The sequence below is a fragment of the Lonchura striata genome, chromosome 15 (genome assembly GCF_050655825.1).
Source record: "Lonchura striata isolate lonStrDom1 chromosome 15, ASM5065582v1, whole genome shotgun sequence".
NCBI classification, from domain to species: domain Eukaryota; kingdom Metazoa; phylum Chordata; class Aves; order Passeriformes; family Estrildidae; genus Lonchura; species Lonchura striata.
The window spans coordinates 10,343,200-10,364,970 of NC_140717.1; the positions used below are offsets into that span (position 1 = coordinate 10,343,200).

General features: G+C 43.2%; 1 protein-coding gene across 27 annotated transcripts in view; it reads right to left on the bottom strand.

Moving 5' to 3' along the window:
- The window catches only part of FBRSL1 (fibrosin like 1), a 503,076-nt gene that overhangs the window by 321,197 nt on the left and 160,108 nt on the right, over nucleotides 1–21,771 (bottom strand). For 2 of the 27 annotated variants that reach the window (XM_085592732.1, XM_021544488.4), the window contains exon 1: nucleotides 1–21,771. This exon is cut by the window's right edge and continues 20,066 nt beyond it. The exons of the other annotated variants lie outside the window; for them this stretch is intronic. In XM_085592732.1, the coding sequence (XP_085448858.1) occupies nucleotides 1–21 (21 nt within the window). In that variant the 5' untranslated portion in view covers nucleotides 22–21,771. 27 annotated transcript variants of the gene reach the window in all.

The window sequence follows — 21,771 nt, forward strand, 5'->3', positions numbered from 1 at the left end:
CTTGTTCTTCTCTCTCGGCATTCAGCTCTGCTCCTCAGCACATGCACCCGTTCCCCAGAAGTGCTCAGAAGAGGCTGCGTGGCTCAAAATAAGGAGGATCTAAACCAAGAGCTTAGGCACTTAAACAAAAACATGAAACAAAAGAAGAGAAGGGGGGCGGAGGGGAAAAAAAAATGTAGTGGAATAAATCCAAGCGTAGCTCAGAGCCCCTGGCAAGTGCCAGCAGTTTCAAAAGAGCTGTAATCTCTAAACTCTTATCAAGGCTTTATCGCACTCCAGTTCTTATCTAAACCAAACAATCACTAGAACAGCAGCTGATAAGGCATCCTGACAAGGTAATTTCAGCAATTTAAATCCACTGCTACAGCCATCATACACTGAGAATATTTTAACACCCTTTCCAGTTTAACCTCTAATCTCTCTTCTCGGTTCTTTCCAAACACAAGCCAGGTTTTCTCTCTGCAGCCAGGCTCAGTTCCTGCCATGGCTGGTGCCCTTTGAGCTCTGCCCGCCGGTGTGCGCAGCCCAGCCGCCACCGCCGGCTTGTTCATCAAAAGGATCATTATTTTCCCTCTGAATTCCAGTGGCCATTTTCCCCAGCTTGACAAAGGTCCCGTTAAAAGTGGTGGCTGCATCTGTCACAAGCTGCTGTGTGGGAGAGGAGAGGGAAACCAAAGGCAGCAAACACGAGGCAGGACCAGCCCTGGCCCTGGCGTGGCTGGGTGTAGCGCAGTAGAAATATGTTCTTTGTAGTCCCATGGGATTTTTACCTAGAACACCTCACCCACAAAGCAGGATTATCTTAATGGCTCATCTTCCAAATCATTCACCGGCCAGAACACCCAGTGTCTCTTTCTACATTTCTTCTTGCAACAGACTTTTTACATCAGGTGAGACTTTGATATATGGGACGTCTGAAAACACTTATTCATGCTAAATGTAGCTGGCAAGTGACATACAAAACCAAAACAAAACCAGCTACCTCTACTGGACAGAACCATCAGTCCACCTGATGCAATTTCCTCTGGTCACTAGACACTGCCTTGACACAGTTCCTAATTATTTCTCTCTTTATGCTGGAGCACAGAAGTGATATTAAGCTACTAAGACATTGCTATGACTCTAATGCTAAGCAGCCTTTATCACATCATGTTTATGTACACGGGACAGGCAGAGCAGCTTTAGAACCAGAGCAGTTTACCCACGGGACTGGGGAGCCAAGCTCAGCTCTTGTGCAAAGGCCCTGGGCACACCCAGCACCTGCAAGTGCAGCAGAGCCACCAAAGGTACCCAAGAGACCAGGGAAGAGCCCCTGGTGCAGCCTGTGGCCAGGTCCCTTCTGTGCTGCTGTCACTGAGTGTGCCAGAGGTGTTGTCTTCATATGAACACAAAGTGAACGGTGAAAACCAGAGAAATTGCTCAATTCCCTCGGGTCTCAGGTTGAGCTTCCAAATCAGGAAAGGGAATCCAATATTTCTTGGTATTCGCACACCAGGAGGAAGAAAAAAAAAAACAACCAGATGCTGCATACCCCAAGAAATCCCTTTGCTAAGGATGGAAAATTATTTTACACCCTATTTCAAAACCTTTCTTCAATCAAAAGTTAATGATTCAAGAGACATACCGGATGCAAACTCCCATTTTCCTCTATAAATCAGTGTCTGACACGAAGCACAGACTAATTTGTTTACATTACAGGACTTAAATGTGGTTAAAGAAGTAAGAGTCTCTTCAGTTTAAATCAGAAAATATCTTGAGTTCCAGAAAAAATATCCAGCACAGGTAGGAACAGAACCATAAATATACCATGGCAGCCTTCATTAGCCCAAAGACAGAGAAGTTATTTCCTTTCTCTTACATTGTGAAAACAAATTTATTTTTCATCCCTGAATTCCTCTGATTGGGAAAGCATTTGGTCTCTTACATCAAGGAAACCCACCAGTTTGATTCACTGGGCATGAAAATCAAGATATGGACAGCATGAGTGTCTACCACATAGGAAGAAAGTGATCATCTGGTCATAAAAGCCATGCAGTTTGTAGCAAAATACACATCATCTTTGTGTTCCTCCTGCAAAGCTCTTTTGGGAGGTTATTTGGGCTGCATATTGTGTTCTAATGAGTTTTTTTTGTGTAATATTTGCAAGGACTGTGCATTACCCTGGGTGCAACTGCTCCAAGGAGAAATGAACATCACAGTTCAACCTGTTTCTCCAGCCAACCTGAGTGCACAGCAAGCTTGCCTGTGAAAGCACAGTTATGATGCAGCCACTCAGCATTTAAAACATCCAATCCAACCCACCATAAACTGTCACTTCAGGCATTTATGGCAGACAGTAAACACATGCTTATCAGGGAACTGCACCCTGCAAGCTCAGCCAATGGAGCAGTATTTCTTATCAAATCAATGGCTTATCAGGGAACTTCACAAAAATAAAGGTTACACCATACGGTCTCCTCCTTTTCACCTCTGCTCCATCAAGATGTACAACTCCAATTAAAGCTACATTGCTCAGACTTTGTAGATTTGCTTCCTCCTTGCCTGCCCTTGAAAGCAAAAGCCTGCCTTTAAAGCAGAGCACATGGAAGCAATTCCCCACCCAGCTGTGCTGAGCTGGACAAAGCGCGCATCGACCCCGGCCCAGCCGTGCCCAGCTGCTCGGGTCGATGGCCCAGCCTGGCACTGGGGACTGCCCGTCCCTGTGCTGCCTCCTCGCCCGGGGACAGCACCAAGGTCAGGAGCCAGCAGGAACCACTGAGAGGGGTCTGCAGAACACTGCAACACAGGGAGACCATTGCTGCTGATGGCAATTTGGGTGACCGAATTAACAAATGACAGGAAACGCCCAATAACAAAACAGAAAAGAAATCGGATTCCCTTTTATTGAGAGCTGTCCAAAAATGTGAGCTTACATGGCTTGCACTTCTGAAGCAAGCAAAAGTGAGTATATTTGTTCAGCCGATTATTAAAGCTCCTTCAGAAACTACACTTCTCCACACAAAATGAGTTCTTCCTCCTTCTCTAGTTGTTCTGTCCCACACCACAGCCTTACTCTCTCACTGGCAAAGTAATAATAGAATTAACTATTCTATATTCTCCTTAAACAGAATAGGTTGGATGCAACTTACTGCCTGTAACTTAAATGAACTTAATTAATGATCTTCTAATTAACTGCTGTTTAACAGTTGATATCATTATTAACCATCTTCCATCCGTAAGTTTACAGCAGAGCCACTGAACCCACAAAACCAGCAGCCAGATGGAGACTGAGGAGCAGGTGTCTTGAGTGGTTATTCATGCTGTTACCTGAAACAATTGTTATTAAGTGCCTTCACACAATCACACATGAAAATTCCTAAATGGCAAAAGGAAGGATCAGAAGAATTTCAGATGCTGAGCTGCTGAGTTGCCAAGCTGAACTTCACACTAACCAAAGACTTCTGTGCGTCAGGGAACAAGGCTGGTGAAGTTGCTCAACTCAAGAAAATGACCTTCTTGATTTTTTTTTACTTCAAATCAGGTTTTTCAGATTACAAAGCACTAGTCAGTACTATCACAGTGAATAATGACCTTTTAAAAATTCAATAGAAGCAGCCCAACTACTCATTCACCACTTTGCACTGTACATTTCTGGTCAATCCAAGCTTCTAATCTTGACATGCAACTGCTCCTTCTAAAAGCTCAAGCTCATCAGATATAAATTAACCTGGAAAATGGAATTACCCTGTAAAGTGGTCTGCTCATTCCCTCTACTTTTTACAAGATCTAAGAATAAAACACTTGGGGCCTAACAACACTTGATTTTGCTGACAACACTTGATTTTGCTGAGCTATACAGTCTGGAACAAGAAACATTCATTTCTACCTAAGAGACAGAGATGGATTTTAATCAGTATTATCCAAATTGCTGCAGCCTGAGCCCCTGTTTGGATGACTAGGAATGCTTTCCATCTACAAGAGTTTTCCTATTGATTAGCTGTTGTTTGGGTTTTCTTCATGGGAATCTTTAAAAATAGCTACACTCATCTATTTTATCAATACTACCGACAACTTCATAGTCAAGTAAAAAAACCATTAAAGCCCTTGAATTATTTTTTTTAAACTTCTTTAAGCTATTAACATATAAATCTGAACTGTCTTTATGGATTACCTATGTGTGCTGTTGTTACCAAGCCAGGTTAAATTTAGTTCTAATGTAATGCACTTACTTCTCAGCAAACTCATAAACAAAAACCCCCCTTGATAAGCAAACAATAAAACCCTGTCCTTTATTGCCACCAAGGTAATTCCAACTTTAATATATCTATTATTTCAGTACTAAGATTATTTTGTTGCAGCAAATTGAATTCTTCATGAAGGAAATAAAAGAAAATGCATGAGAAATGCTGAAAAAAACCTCAAGGTTCTGTGGGAGACTAGAGAACAGAAAATTTCAGAGAAATTGAAATTAGTACTGATATTACAGGAAAGAATAACATTATTTCTCACAGTGTTGCTAGGATAGTTTGAAGAATGTCAAGACTAAACATTTTTATACTGCACTTCATCTGAGACTACCAGAGAAGAGGCATTAAACATTTCACTTCCACAGGGCCCCAAGGACAGAATTCCCAGCTTCCAGCAAACCAACCTGCAGCAGGCAAAATGCTGCAAGTGGAACCTGAGGTCTTATTTCTGACTCATACTTTCTCACTGTTGCAAAATCCTTCTTTTTCCACAGCCTGGACCCGATTTGCAAATTACTCTTTTCCTAGCATGCAAAAAAGAAATTGGGAAAGGGCTGAAAGACCATAGATAGTCCTGAGAATTTACTCAATTTTAGCAAAGATTTAGAAGGCAAGTTAACCATCTGCTCTATGTTAGAACAGCTGAGACTCAGAGCTCTTGTTCCCCTTTGTGATCTTAACTTCACAGGTTCCAGAAATGTTTTCATTAACACCAATTTTGCATTCAGAGAATCAGATACTACCATCATCATCCTAAACCCCTGCTCCATGCTTTGCATCACACAACAGTTTTTAATCAATACTAATATGATTCACAAACTGATAGAGGATTTGGAAAAGTGCAGAATCTCCCAGTGGAGGATGACTCTATTGCCATTGAGCAGTTCAAGCTTCTCCTTCAGGTGGAGATCTGTCATAAGCAATTAGAAGACTCTGCACTGTGTTTTCACATTCCAGTAAGGTAACTAAATGTTTCTCAGTAAAAACAAGGACTGAAAACAGAACTGGGATCTCTACAGTACAGCATAGGGTTGTGTACATCAACTACCACCCCCAACAAAACCAAGTAAGCTGTAAAATAAGGAAAATAACAAGAAAAAAAAAATAAGCTTCTATCTCCCACCATCTCACCAAACTGAAATCAAGTAGTCAAAACTGAAATCAAGCAATCATGCTGGGGCACCCACACAACAGAGAAACCGAAGGGAGAGGCAGGACCAGAACTATTTCCTTGCTACCTCCCACCTTCAGCAGCCCAGTTCCCAGGGAAAGCCCATCCTGGCTGGAGCTCCCCCAGCACCAGGGTCTGGGATTGTTTGGGCTGACACAGCCCTGCCTGGCCCCTGGGAGCCAGGGAAAGGTTGTTCTGCACTGCAGGGACAACAGGACATGCTGGAAGTCACAAAGATGAACAAAAAGAATAATGTAGAGCTGGAGAAGTGAAAGCTACAGTACAGGACAGTTAGAGTGGCAGGTTAATTATTAACACTGAAGACTTGCCATCCCCTAAATCTTTAAAAATATTTAACTAGCAGAGCCACAGTAAGGAAAGTGCGTGGTTGAGGCTTCTTTCCATTTTGCAGAGGAGGAAACTGAGGTGAGGAATGAGCTCTTAAAGCCACAGAGAAGAGCACAGCAGCCTGAATAAAATGTGTCTGGCTTCTAACCCTGGCTGCTGGACTGCGAGTCCCCTGCTCTGGCTTATCCTCTTCTAAACCTTTATCAGGAAAGGGAGTATCAGTATCTTTTAAGTAACAATATTCTTACTTGTGAATTGAAAAGCACTTGCTACAAGGGAAAAAACAAAAAAGCTGACCTTTGACATTTTTGAAATCTCAATAAAAGGCAATAGGAAGCAAAATTGTATCATGCACCAATAAACCAGAAATTATTTTATGATATGAGAGGTTACTTAATCTAAAACTATAACTATTAAGGAGAGTGATAAGAGATAAGGAAGGCAAAGACTCAGGGACTTTTCAGCCTCGTATCTTATCACTTCTGGTGTATTATTAACCAGCTTGATTCACAATATGCCAGTTACTCTGTGATCTTTCCACAGTTGAAAATTATTACCAAATGTGAAGTATCCAGAACTTTGTTCAGTTGTGCTACTAAAACAATACAATCTTGGTTTTGATCATGCATTCAAGCCACAGTAGCACCAACACAGAGAGTTGTAAATCCTGTAGGGTTTTCTTTCTTAAGCCTGTGTAAACTTTATTTTGATTTTACTCTGGAAAGGACAGCATGAACAGTTACTACTCCTCTCCAGTCAACACAATTTTTAATGCACTTCACAAAGATTAGTAAACTGCACTCAAATATATTGCTTTGACATCCCTCTAACCAATTACACTAAGTTTTCCAGCAGGCATTGATTTATGTTAGATGTCCACAAGAACACTCACATTAATAAAGCTGATTGTGTCTCTCACCACAGAAATTATTTAATGACAGAAGCACCATGATGCACATTCACCTGCACCCAAAGGAAATCAATTTACCAGCTGAACCACCCACCTGCTGTTAAATCTTTTGTTTAGCTTGCATTGTTATTGATTTTAATTGAAAAAATCACAATTTGTCATAGCTTGTACTGCCTGAAAACTAAAAACTCTTTAATGTGCTGTTAAAACTGTAGGTTGTCTTGTCCATAGTGGAAGAGTATTGCTCAGCTCACAAACCTGCAATCACACTGCACCTATGATTGTTTTAGCTGTTGTAAACCATTGTGGTGGAATAAGGCAGCTCCAAGCAGAACACTGGGGCTTGGAGAGAATGAGTGCAAAATACTGGTACCTACGACAACTTTAGGGAGGTAATTTTACAGGGATTTCAGTGTGACACAGACTCACACAGAGGTCAGAAATGTGGGATCTTCTCCAGGTCACTGCTGCTCCTGCGCCTCAGCAAAGGTGATGGTGCACATCAGGAAACTGGTATGACTAAAAAGAACCTCCCAAAACATGGAAGAAAAAGACAAAACCAAAACTAAACCACTAAGGGAAAACCTAGCTGACTCTGATCCTAAGTCACAGCTGTCCTGCCACAGGGAAAGCTGGCATGAGGGAGAAGCCAGGTGGATAGAGGCAGCAGGACCAGCTCAGTGCCTAAACAATGCCCTGCTCCAGAACCGTATGCAATAAATGGCCCCCATATAGCATTAAGGAGAAAACTCTTTCTGGAGGTGGCTATTAGGTGGCTATTTTTGGCCAACAAAGCAAGAATGTCATTTTCTCTGATGCCAAGAGTGCTGTGTTAAAGAAAAAGGCCAGGCAAATAAGATACAACCCAGTCTTTGCTCTTCTAGCACAAAGCTGTCTCTAGCCATTTTACATCTGGCAGCTACTTGGCTGATCCTCACCCAGGCTGCCCAAAATTATGTATTTCAACACACTCTTATGTTGCAAACAACACTCAAAAGCTTTTCCTTTTGTTGAAACATTGAACCAAAACAAACTTTGAAATCTCAGAAGCTGCAACAAAGCAGCTTTGTCATTCCCCCAGCCAGCTTTAATCCACACCCTGGAGGAACCTGATGGCAGAACCACAGACACACTCAGGGCTGGATGAGCCCTATTTCAAGCAGTTCCTTCACACACTGTGCCACCAGGAGCCTCTAACACGAGGAGATGGGGGAAGCCTCAAACATTTTATATTTCTCAAGGGAAAATAATACCCTGGTTTTCCCCACTGAAGGGTGGATGGGGAAAAACAACCTGTGAAGGCGGTTTTCAGGCAGCATTACATATGCAAAGGCACAAACATTTCCCACCCACAGAACTCACCCTTAACTCCCCTACCCTAAGCAATTCTCCCATTTATCTTATTGCATTTCCTTATTGGAAAGGATTTCCTTCTTGCCTGCAATTATGCAGCTAATACAGAGAGATAGCTACATTACATTACCTCATTAGATTGACAATAGGTATTTCATAAAAAACATTTTTAATGCAGCTGCAGAGGAGGTACAGGGATGAGAATTGACCTGCTTAAATATTGCTGTTCCCCCAGCTACCTTTAGCTGTGCACAGTAATAACCATTACATCTCTTTCTCTCTCTCTCCCTCTTGGTATAAATGCTAATTTAGACCCAAAAGCCTGGTCAGATCTGAGTTGCTATTACATAACTTTTCATTTGACACACACACACCCTTCACTGAAGATGGGTTTTTCCTCTTGACAACAGCCCTGCGTGCTGTGTGTGTGGGGAATTACAGAACACCCACCTTTGCCCAGCTAGGTAACATCTGCAGCGTTTCAGAAAAACAATTCTCTGCCAGACATTTCACCAGGATCCTCCCCTGCAGCCAGCAGGAGAGCAGGGAGGCAGGAACCCTGAACAGCTCTGCCAGCTCCCAGCACTTAATGCTCTCTGACAATGCCTGCCTGCAGCAAGGGGCTGGAAATGAGAGGCTGTGAGACATTCTTCAGCTCCAAAAGAAACAAGGGGAAAACAGAGCTGGAAGTGTCCCTAGGCTTTCTAAAATTTAAAAAAAAGTCTCCAGCTTGAAAGAACTGAGAGATGGAAATCTCCCAGTATCCTGCAGCAGCAGCCAGATGGTGTTTCCTCACTTATGGAGACCCACAAGAGCCATCTGAGCTAGAGGGCAAAGACAAACAAGCTGCTGTAATCACACAACTTACCAGCACCTGGTGGATAATAAATGCTACCACTTAACAAAACTAGAGAAAATAAGCTACACTGTGCTCAAGAACCTCTAAAGGTAGCTAGAGGGTGCCAGCCTGTAACAGCAACTCAGGATGGTGCTCTTCTATATTCTTTCCTGTTATCTTGGATAAGGAAACAACTGGGAGGTCTTCTAAAAACCACCAAAGTTAAGGATTTGGTCAGGAATCTTCTGCTTAAGAAATGTGACCGATTTAGGACAGGAAATAAATATTTACCATTTCCATAAAGCCCCTAGCTCTGTTTTTTGGGCCCATGTGTCATGAATGCTATGTAGTATCAAAGCACATATGATGTCCTGTTTTTTTATCCCTCAGTACAACCCACAGTAACCAGGAAAAGAAATAAAAATGTGAATGGAGAAGGCAAAGACTGGAAATTAAGGGTCACATAGGAGCAAGCTGGACTAGCAGGAGACAGCAACAAGGTCTTAATCCAAAACAAGCCCTATGAGGGTATAGGAGATTTGCTTCTCTTCTGTCCCTTCCATACCATGTACTTCCTGTTACCACCTCCTCACTGTAGTCTGTTTTCTTCTTCTCTGGCTTTGGTCATGGGAACTCTTCCCTCTTTTCCTGTTTCTGCAGCAAAGACAAAGCCTGCATTAGAGATGACCAACCCCATGGGCCTTTCCTCTGGGATACAGGGCACCACTGCAGCCAGAGCTTTCAGAGACATTATGCTTGCCCTTGCACAGGTATTCCAGGATGCTGAAGCCACATTTACACACAGCAAAACACAGCAGCAGGCCTGAAGGTGTGAACTTTCCCAGTACACCAGTGTGGGTCTCCAGTGACCCAGCAGCAGATCCTCTAAGGGTCAGACTCAGCTTCACTCTCTCTGCTGAATGAATCAGTGGTTTCTCAGTCAGGACTGCCAAAAGCAAGCTGGAGCCAAGGAGTGCAGATGCTGGCACTCTGGGAGCTGGACTGGATCCACTGTCTCGTTCTCTAAGTCACTGCACAGCTGTCAGACAGAACAGTTATGGCCATTACCGAGCTGGGAGAAGAATGGAGCCAGATAACCACACAAAAGTGTCTGTATTTTATAATCAACTTTGAGCCATATGTTGGGATTTACTCCACAAAAGCATTCAGAGATACTCAAGTGTGGAAATACAAATTGGCGAACTCATCTTTGGGAGACTCATTTTTCACTGAAGTTATTTACCTACCTAAGCACATAGACAGCAAAATGATGCTGAAACTTCACCTAACTCCAGCCTCAGCAGGGAAGTAAATCACTTGAACTAAGGATGAATTCATGCCTAGTGGATTCAGAAAGTTATTAATTTATTGAGCTCTAGTTCAGTCTCTCCAAAATGAAGATTAAAACCTTAGTCCAAAGAAGGGTTCTGGGCCATGCACTGGGATGCTGGGAACAGGAGTGGGGACATAGCCCATATTTTATTAAAATGTGGCTTTCTTTCATTAAAACATCAGCATATAAGCACTAAATGTTGTATGTTACCTCTATTCACCAGTCATGCCAAATCCAGAGAACGCACAATACCAGTTGGAAGGCCTTATACTTTTTTATTCATGCTGATGTAAAGAAATTCACAGTATCCCCTCAGTGTCCCTCACTTGTGGAGCACATTTGCTTTCTTTAGTAGAAATTGTTCCCCTTGTTAGATACTGCTAGAAACAGCCCTGTGTTTTATGCTCCTGACTTGGGGGTACATTTCCTCTGGATTTCTGTATGCTCACAACTGGCAACAACTATAGATTACTGCAAGCATTCTCCTCTTTACCACTGCTTAAACAAATGTAGAATAAACCTAGACAGCATTTCTCAAAAAAACAGACTTTCCTTTTTTTTCTCCTAGAACTCTGTACCCCCTTCCTGTTTTAAAGACCCACAGCTGAATGTGGGCACAGGCTCACCCTGGTCTGGGCATGGCAGCATTGGAGCTTTCCTTAAAATAAACAAACAACAATGTAAAACCCACTGTGGAAGGATGGAAGATTACAGGTAACTGCCAGCCAAAGACCAATGTACTTATTTATTCAAGTTCAACACAAATACAGCAGAAGCTTAGGGACAAGACAGTTGAGACAAAATGGCTCTGCACATATTTGAAAACCCTTATGAACTGTCTTTCTCTCTATGCAATCAGTCTAATTACACTTGTGTAGAAGTCTAATTACACCTCTGCATTAGCTACCAGTGAAGTATTTCTTAGGTTATTTCTGAGCAGCCTACAGTTAAACCAGCCTCATCCATTAAGTGACACTTTATGTGTGCAGTCTCACTGCTCCAATTATGTACCTTGAATCAGCCCCTGAAAATCCTCCTTGCTGCCAAAGATATCCTGGTGAAAAATGAAGGACGTTGGAGGTGGCTTGAAAAATACTGCCAGCATTAAAAGCAAATGCTGTTATGCAAAGCCCTGCGTTTTATTTAAATTTGTGCTGCTTGAGATGCAAACAAGATTCATTTCACTACATGGTTGTGCTATCCATTTATTAACTATTCCGCATAAAATCCATTTCTAAATGATTTCACTGAAGTTCATAAGCCATTTTAAAACTCAGAAACTGATGAAAAAGGAAATGATCCAGCAGTCACAAGCCTTGAACTAAAAGCCTGATGGAAATAATTTTATTTCTTAATTTAAACAGCACATGAAATTGGATTCAATCCCAAAATCATTGCATGCTCATTTTAATTAAAACTTATGAAGGTTAAAGCAAGTGGTTATACTTTCAGAAGGAAGGGACTGAGTTTACTGCTGTAGTAGCCTATGACTAATATTTGGCAACAGACAACAAGTGAGGCACACAGAACTAAGTTTCCACATTTGTACTTCAGTGATACACACTTTGATATCCAAACCCTGGCATTAACAAGCACTGTGACTTCAGCTGATGATAGCTAAGCTACCTCCTTTATTTCCTAGCATCAGTAGCCCAGTGTAAACAAGAAAACCCCCTGCAATAGGCTGCACTTTGCTCAGTGCCATCAGCTCCCATCTCTTAGAGGGGATTCTGATACACCACCTATAAATAACACTGACAGTAATGGCTGTTGCAGGGTGGATGAAGTATTTTTTTACACATTTATTTACTTGTTATCAGTATTCCCACTCTATTCAAGCAGGTTCCTGAGCAAAGCAGAGCACAGATGTTGTCACACGCTCCGACACCCAGATCTAAGGACATGCTTACAGGAACAAGTGATTCTCTAAGCTCTTCCCAGAGCAGCTATGAGGGAAAAGCCATATTCCTCACAGAGCTCAATGGGGCACTCAAACCACCACTTGAGGTAGAACAGACACATTTGTGCCTTGCCTAGGTAAGCAAGAGAGCCTATCTAGACAAGCTCCATGCAGAAATATAGGAGTGAGGTACAAAGATGAGGAACACCAGTGTCTCAGCTGTCTTCAGGGACTGCTAATGAAGAGGGAATTTAGTTTGTTACACTTAGAAATCACCAACATAGGGAACAATAGAAAAGAACACTCTTTCATCATATTTTGCATCACATGCAGCTCCCCATATCTTGCTAACGAGACAAATTAACAAGGAATCATTTCACAGATCTTATTCCATGACCCATGCTGGATGTGCCTCTCCAGAGCTGTGTGCTCTGTAAATCCAAAAGGATGACTGAAGTCAGCTCAGAGTACCACACACTGCTCACATTGTCCCAAAGGCTTTCTGTCTTCTGCATCCCTCCTTGCCACTGAACTCCAGCACCAGCCTGTCCACAACCAACAAACGTATTTCCTTAACCACAGTGGGTTTAGAACACATTCTCTGTACTGACACCTCTCTTTTCTTTCCATGGAGGTGAGCACTTGCCCAGCACTGCCCTGCACACCCTTGGTCCCAGGACACCAGTGCCATTTACTGCCCCTGTCACTGCAGGGCCCCAGCACCCCTCCTGCAGCCACTGCCTCAGTCAGTGCTGCTAACCACACCAACCTGGACAGCTTCTTCACTTTCAACACCTCCCCAGTCTCCCCACAACCCATGTTTTCCAGCATGGACTCATTCACATTGCAAAAACTCAAATTATACCATCACCCTATATGTCTTGGAAAAGACTCACAGTCACAAAGTGATGCGTTTATGCCATGTGTATTTGTGCTTACAGAACGGGAGGTTGCCACAATGCTAATTCCCTCTCTCAAAGAAATTGATGGCAAATGAAACATTGCAATGCTGAACTCTTGTGCTGTTCACTGAGCTGCAGCTCAGGAGGAAAGACACATCAGCCAAAAAGCAACAGAAGACTCCGCCATGAGTCCCTTTTTAAGCAAGTATTCTGTATGCAAATCAAATCCAACTGAAGATATCACTACAATGTTAATGAAACCCTGAGCACTGAAAAAAATAAGTGTCAAGGGAGCGTAAATGCACATTTTGAAACCACAGTGTGCTATTACAGAAAACGTCTTATGACTACCACGGTCACCTTCACCCAACAGACTTTGCATAGCACAGAAACATTTGCCATCTGCAGTATTACTGAACAGGCATGTTCTCATTGCTCTATTAAAAAAGGCTGAAGCTTTCCTCGCCTGGGTCAATAAGACAGCTGTTAAAAATCATACCATGCTTTCAGAAATAGAGAGAGATCCTTTCGAGACCTGGTTTCTTCAAGTAACTTTGATTCATCTGTGAACGAGCAGCTGGCTGGAGGCCAGAACCAGTGCTGCCAGTTCCCTTTTGCAGAACACTCTGTTTGTATCTGGACCTGCAAGGAGCAGATTTAAAGATGATCTTGATCCTACATTAACACTTCACTATACGCACCATCAATAATCCCACTGAAATTACCACCTGAAGGGTAAACAGCAGAGTAACTTCTGCAAAAATTCACATTACACTAAAAGCTTCAATGGACAGGATTGCTGGTGCCGTGCCAGAAACAATGGGACTTTCCTTTAATTCTTGGTTTGACTTAACATCCACCAGAGGCTCCTCTTGTGTCAACTCTGGAGTGTGTAGGGCCCATGTTCCTGCCTCAAAATGCAAAAAGAGAGCCTCTCATGAGGTACTTATAGCTACCTTCTGCCCTGGACATGCTGAATGACTGCATTTGAAACTTTCAGAGTGAATGCAATGGATAATCAAATCCCAGAAATGATACAAAATCCTTGTGTAACCTAGGACCTCTGTGATATAATTGTAAGATGAAGATTATTAAAAGATCAAAGTCAGGGAGCTGATATGGGTAAAATATAGAAGACAATTGTTTGCAAACTGCTTCAGCTAATGTATTTGAGGCTTTCCAACGACTGAATACATGACAATAATGCTCCTTCTACAGCTAGTTTTGCACCCTCCTCTGCTTCATAACCTGCTTTCTTTATAAAACGTCTTAAGCAGTGCTTTTCCACCTGGCAAAATCCCTCAGAGAATAAGGACCAGCATTTGAGTAGTTTCTTCATTCTAATGCAGCACAAAATGATCCAAAACAAACAGCAGTAAATTTGCATTTCAGCATGACAGCAGTGATCTCAAGAGCAGCACCACAGAGCATGAACAACTAGGTTTGTTTTCAGGCTTGGACAAGCATTGTAAATCACCTCTGCAAAATTATGACTTTACAGGAACTTCGCTTTTAGGACAAAATCTCCATAAAATGTGCAACCTGGGTACAAATGCCAAGTGGGAACCTGCAGAATTCTTTCCTCTCTTCCCTGCTTGACCTCATTATCTGCTCAGAGCCCACTTAGCAGCTCAGTCTAACCACTGAAACCTCACAAATTAATAGCACTTACAAGAGTGCATGAACCATAAGTCACCTGGGGCAACCTTCCAACAAAAAGGAGCTGCCACAAAGTCTCACAGCACAGCCTGAAATGAGGTTATTCTAACAGCAAGGAAAAAACTCTCTCAGAAAGCTTTCCTGATTCTTACCAGCACCAATTTAAAATAAAGTTATTCACATTAAAATTAAGTGAGAAAACTAGGCTGGTTTGGCATACTAATAGCTTTCCTGAGCTCAGTGTTTCTGTTCAATAATCAGCAGCTTTAGAAGGGTTTAAGCATCTTGTTTTAACACTGCCCTGACAGTGAGGGTCTGCCTGAGATGGTGCTTAAGCACTTCAGCAGTGTGGGATGGGTCCATGGCAGCAGCTTTCCCCTCTGCAGAGCAAAGCTCTGCAAATCACTACACTGCTAATCCTCCAGTGTTTGCAAATACCAGTTCAACCAGCAGGAAACCAAATCCCCAGCCAGATTGGTTCTCAGCAGCACTTCACATTCAACAACAAACAAGGACCCAGAGCCAGGGCAGGGCAATAAGGAGAAGATGCTCACCAATACAGATACCAATAGGTAAAATATTATTCCAGGAACTCCTGACTCAGTTTATGCATAGAAAATAAGTCAGGCTAAGTTTCACACTCAAGGATGCTTAAACTTCATGTTACATTTGCTGCTTTTTTCATTTCACTTGGCAGGATTCTTTGGGTAAGTGATGATCATTCCCCCAAAATGTGAGCTTTCTGTGCCCATCACAACTCCAGGACACTCCCTCAAACTCCTGCTCCACTGACTACAAGGCCCCATCCAGAGTAGCTGATGGAACACCTCTGGTGCTCATCAGACCCTTCATTTCTCAAAGTGCTTGAGAAAGGAGAACCCAAGGAGCAGAAGTAGGAGCAGCAGGGATGAGCTACAGGCAGCCACGAGGGGGTCAGGAGAGCAGAGTCACAGCAGTGTCTGCAAAGAGAGATGCAGCCTAGCAGAAAGTTTTGCATCTTGCAAAACCTTTGTATCTGCTCACTTTTGAATGTCCAAACCAAACTCAGGATGATATCTCACTGTCTCCATGTCAAACAAAGCAACCAAACATTTCCATCTCCTTTCTCTCTGCCTCCCCATCTTCATGTTTTGCTGCAGACCAATGGACATGAGCTGGGGTGACAACTCACACGCTGGTATTTGAAATTCTCTATCATAAGCAAAATCTGTTATTTCACTGTAAGAGGAAATTCCTAAAATTTAACTTCCTCATAAAGTTTATTTTTAATAACCAAACACTATCAAACATCATGTACACATGTACACAGCAGGAGTTCTTATTAGGGGAAAAAAAAATCTTTGAAAAGAATCATGCTCAAAATAATGAAGACTGCTGCATGAATTTTTATTTTCCTTCCTAAAGCACTGCTGAAATATGAAACAAGAGCAAGCTTTTTAAAAAACAAACAAACTAGACACACTGAGAGTACATGGCATTCCTTCCTATCAGGATGGCCTCATTTCATCAGAAAATGGAAAGATGAAAAGCACTGGAAGGAAGAGACAGAAAGTCTGACCTCAGCAAGTGCACAGCCCGGAGCTCAGGCTGCCCTCGCTTCCCCAGCAAGGGGCAGAGACACCAGCACATCCTGCTTGAGCTTTCAGGGATTTTAGAACTTAGAACTTCTTTGAGGACGAATTCCATGCTGAAATACTGACAAAAGAGCAACCAAGTGTGGCTCTTTAATCTGTTTATTTCTACACTGAGACAAGCAGTTGTTTCTCCATGCAGAAATACAGGAGTGAGGTGCAAAGCTGAGGCGCACCAGTGGCTCAGCTGTCTTCAGGGACTGCTAATGCAGAGGGAATTTAGTTTATTACACTTAGAAATCACCAACATGGGGAACAATAGAAAAGGAACACTCTGCATCACATACAGCTCCTCATATCTTGCTAATGAGACAAATTAACAAGGAATCATTTCACAGATCTTATTCCATGACCCATGCTGAGATTGCAAGGCAGCTCCCTCAGCTGAGCCTCCTTTCATTTGCTGACAAAACACATATTCCAAATCACTGGATTTATCCTTGAAATGTATCCCCTGACTAAGGTGTGAAGAAGGCAAAGTGCTGCTTCTCCAGGAGACCCTGTGCATGTCCCCTCCCTGGGCGCAGACCTTCACTGTGATCAGAAGCACTCCCGGTCCCTTTTCCAGGAAGGTCTGGTGTGGACTAAGAGACCAACTGCTGACCTGGTGCAGACACATCATCAGGCTCTGACATGTGTGTGCCATGCCATCAGCACTTGGCACTCTCCCCAGGCACACCAAATTAAGCTCAGCTGAGGCTCTGAGCTGCCGAAGCCCTGGGGAGGAGCTGGGGCATGGGGCTGGCACTGCCCAGGCACTGCCAGCTGCTCTTCTCCCCTTTGGAGGTGGAGCTGCCTCGTGCCTTGTGTGCACCAACACAGAGCACGCAGGGTGGAAGAGGAAGGGCAGTGTGGTGCTGGGACATCAATCCTGAGGAGCTTTCAGCAGCAGGTGCCTTTTTACAGAAGCCCAGCATAAGTCTCTCTGTTACAAGACAATGATACCCTGGAGCTGAACTGAGCACCTAATCCCTATGAAAACATCACGGCCACTCTTAAAAATGCACCAAATATTGCTTAGAAATAAGCATTATATTATTAAAATATGGGGCCTTTCCTTTTCTTTTTTAATCTCTGTTTTCTGATTCATATTCGCTACCTGGAAAGAGGAACATCAATCTGTAAATTCTATGTTAGAACTGTCCATGGAAAAGCAGGAAGAAACTGGGGTGGATTAAAAAGTAACTATTACAAAGTCACTTAAATTCCCCACTTCTGGAGAAACCAATTAGAAAAATCCTGCATTTGTGTACATTTGAACTTGCAATTTATCTGCAGCACACTTCTCCATTCCTACAGCTCCTAAAAGGACACTCCTGAATGTCTGGATCTAAAAGCTGATGACAGGATCAGAAGTGCCAGAACAGAACAACAAACACCCAGTAACTAAGAAACCAAATACGATTAGGAGCATATGTATTATGTAAATACTTCCTGTACAATCCACGTTTTGCTCAAGTACATGTTGCCAAGCACACAACACACTCTACCAGGCAATATGACATTTAGCTGGTGATAGGTTTCAGAGATAACAGCTCTACACCAAACAGAGGTATTTCACATAGGTTAAAACCACCATTTCTTGCTGTAAATTGAAACACAGATCACACTGTCAGTTCAATGCATTGTTTGAGTTGGGCACCAAACCCCTGTTTCTGAATTCACAGGTATTTTGGATGACAAGACTTAGCTCTGCATTTCTTCTGAAATCAAATCTGAAAACAGGCCAAATGATTGCTGTGCACCTGAAACATCCAAATTTACTAAGAAATCCACCCAGAGCACCAGCAGGAGCATAAGGTGGTAATTCAATGGTATTGGGAGAAAGGAATGAATAGTTCACTGGGTTTAGACAGTCAAAACTTACCACTTTTGGTGAACTTTACCTCCGAGATTTTAGATTCACTCAAACCCAAACCACAGCTCAGCAGGTGCAAATTCATAAAAGCACAGAGTTTGCATGACTCGCTTCTAACTGAAACTACCATCTTTCTGCAAAGCAGCAGCTGTGGCAAGCACTCCAAGAGAATAAATATTTATTCCTCCTTAAATAAAGCTGCCTTCCCACCCACGAGTGCAGGCAGAACAATCAAAGGCTTCTCAAGGACAATTATAGGAAAAACTCCTGCCTGCCAAAATCAACCAGTGCCAGCAGAGTGAAACCTGGGACACTTGCTCCACAGCTCCTTTGACAAAAAAGGCTTCCGTTACAAATCCCAGAGGATTTCAAGCTTGTTTCATAGCCACAAGTATTATTTCCCTCCTTTCCTGGCCAGCTCTTCTTTCAGAATTCATCAATATCACTCCTTGCTACTCTATAACATCAACATGATGCATCACACAGCAGCTTCTCTTCCCAAGGGGCACAAACAGCACACCAGTACTAACCGTATTTTTAAAATCAGTTTAGCTCTTTGCTCTGATTTCTTCTATTTTTATATCTCTGACTATTCATCTTCTAAAACAGTCTTTTGTGATGACAAATAACAAGATAGATCAATTCCTTTTTGCTCCAGATGTTAAGATAAATTACTTTAGATAAGAAACAGCCCTTGTCACTGAAATTGCTAAAGAAGCTCACAACAGAGTACTAACAGCTGAAACCTTGTACATTTAAGTTGATGTTTTTAATTGGATTTTTATTGTTCTTTGTTTATTTTTTCAATTGGATTTTTATTGTTCTCTGTTGATCTTTCTTGCTTGTGCTTCTGTGCACTTACAGATTGGGAACAGCAACACCCAGCTGGAGAAGGCAAGCAGCTGAACTTGTGAGAGCTGTATTTTTGCAAACAAATAGTTCATTTCATTGAACCACAGGACATGCAAGTGGATGGAACCTTCACTCCCTAAATTTGAAGGATATCCAGGCTCCATGCAGCTTTACAAGGGCAGGAGGGCTGGACACCCATAGGACCTCATGAAGAAGAGGTCTTAGAAGAAATGTCCCGGCTCTTGCCTCCTGAGTCACTTTATGGACCTCACACCAACGTCCTCCCCACAGCCCTTCATCCTCCACCCTTGGAGCCCTGTCTGTGCAGTCCTGTTGGAAAGGATGGATAAATATAATTGCCTGGCAAAAGATTTACAATAGTACAGCCAGGATGAAAACAATCCTCCCCACTGGCTGGACAATACCCTTACCTACAGATAGGTCCAAAAGCCAAATGGACTGTTCCATCTCACCCCCAAAATGTACGGTTCATCCCACACCTGTAACCCTCCCCTGGAGCATCAAGTGCCTGTAACCCCACTGGCCCAAGCCTTGCTCCAGCCCACCTTGAAGTCCCCTGATAAGGGGGCTCCAAGGGGCCAGATGCTCTCTTGGATCTTCCCCCCTCTTGGAACTTCCACCCTCTCCTGGAGCATCCCCTCTACCCCTTGTCTCTCCACTCCCCCAGCCCCTCAGGCCTTGCCACGTGCTGTGTCTGGCAGCTCCAAGCAGGACCTCTCTCCATCCCTAATAAACCTGATATTCTAAGAGCAGCCTTCAGAGATCGCTCATCTCCATTTATCAAAGCCATCCTGGAGCCCAGTGTTCCCCACACAGCCCATGAAGGAGCTGATGGGAGATGCAGAAGAACCACTGGACTGAGCAGCAGGGATCCCAGGAATATTCCTGCTGGGGCACCCAAGCCAGCAGCAGGTTCAGACTGGGGCAGGGCCTGTGCCAGAGGCAAAGAGCCCCAGAAGAACAAGGGCTCCCTGCAGGGCTGTGGAGTTTAGCATGGACACCACGTATTTCATCAATGCTGCTCACATAAAACAAATAAGAATTAAATCAGGGCTACTGAAGGCTCCTTCCCAGCTCCATCCCATTTTATCACTTTTTATTTGCCAAGGGTGATGTTATCTGCATGGGATTCGCATCCAGATTCTTATCCTTCACGTGGCAATACTGCAAATGCAAATTCCTGTTTTCTGTTCACAAGGAGCAGAGCAGTGACTGAGCAACCACACACACGTGATGTCAAGCCCTAATGAAATCACAGCCTGCTCCAATACCCTGTGACATGTTCAGACTGCAATCCCGACAGGGCATGTAATGGCAAAGGCAACTGCTGAGAGCATCCTGGACCACATCCAGCCTCTTCCCCAGCAAAAGAGGGTAATTAGGCTTTCGGGTATGGTCTGGAAACGCTCCCTCATGCAGGGTTTTCCCAGCAGAGGGCACTTTTGATTCACACACCACTTCAGAAGCAGCTTTTTGTTCTTCTCCATCGCCATCTCGGAGAGCTGAAGCAGAGGTGGTGCTGTCTGCTTAAAAATAAAGACATCGTTGCTTTAGCTCCACTTTCCTACCTCCCTCTCCCCTCCAACAAGTTTTATTAAGTTCTCATCTTTAATTCATGCCTGCAGCAGAGCTGATGTCACTTTTTTTTTTGCTATTAAAAAAGAACCCACGAAGCATAAGCCAAGCTTGCAGTGGTAATCTCACCTACTTTCCTTCTCTATTTTTATTTTCATTTCCAGTGATTTGTTAGCATTCATTACCCTCAAAAACTGAAAAGGTATTCCAATAGAAACACAACTATAGCACTTGGAAAAGGAAAGCAAACAAACCACCTATTAGATTACATGCTCCATCCCCTGCAAAGGCAGGACACAACCCACCAGAGACATCTCACAAATTAAACCCTCCAGCTGTCTGCAGGAAATTGCAGGGTGTTAGGGACCAGTGAAATAAACAGCTCAGCAACCACTGAGGTGAATTCCCCTTTGGGAAACTGTCGTTTCACAGTGGATGCAAAGTGAGAATGAGGGAGGATGTGTGATAAGATGGTGCGTAGGGAAGAAATTTCCAGCAAAAGCCTTGGGAGTTGAGATGTTTTCAACTGCTACAATAAAAACCAATAACAACAACAACAAAAAAAAAGAATTTCTGAATCAACTAACACATACATCTGTTCTAGGTAAAACAGGGTAACAAGGTAAAACATTGGGACAATCCATCACTGCAGTTTTGCCATAATTCTGCTTCATTAGCATACAGCTGGGACGTGGGGTGTAGGTTGGCAGCACCGTGTAGCTGACTGAAGGCCAGACAGTCTCAGGACAGTAAAGATGCCAGGAGTGCTGTCCTGAGGTTTCCTGCCAGGAAATCCTGTGCCTGTGCCTCCCAGGGCACTGTTCTGGAGACTAACAACTCAGCAGAGTCCACCAGCATGGATTGGAGCCCAGCAGCCTCCACACCTGCCCTTCCAGCCTCTACCAACAGCCCTGAGGAACCCATGGGTATCAGGAATTCTGTGGGGTTGATCAATGTCATGCTGCAGATGATGAGAAGCTCATTCAGTAGTAAGCAGCCCAACTGAACAAGTCATTTCCTCTACAATTTATGCAATTTAGAATCACTCTGGTTCCTCTTGGCTCATGGCTGAACAGTTTTGTTTTTTCAGAAGTCAGAGCAGCGGGTGGTGTGGTCATGTTGTGTAAGATAATACAAAGAGCAGAACAATTGCTGCCAAAGGAAAAGACACTGTATCACAGCCTTTGTGTTTTT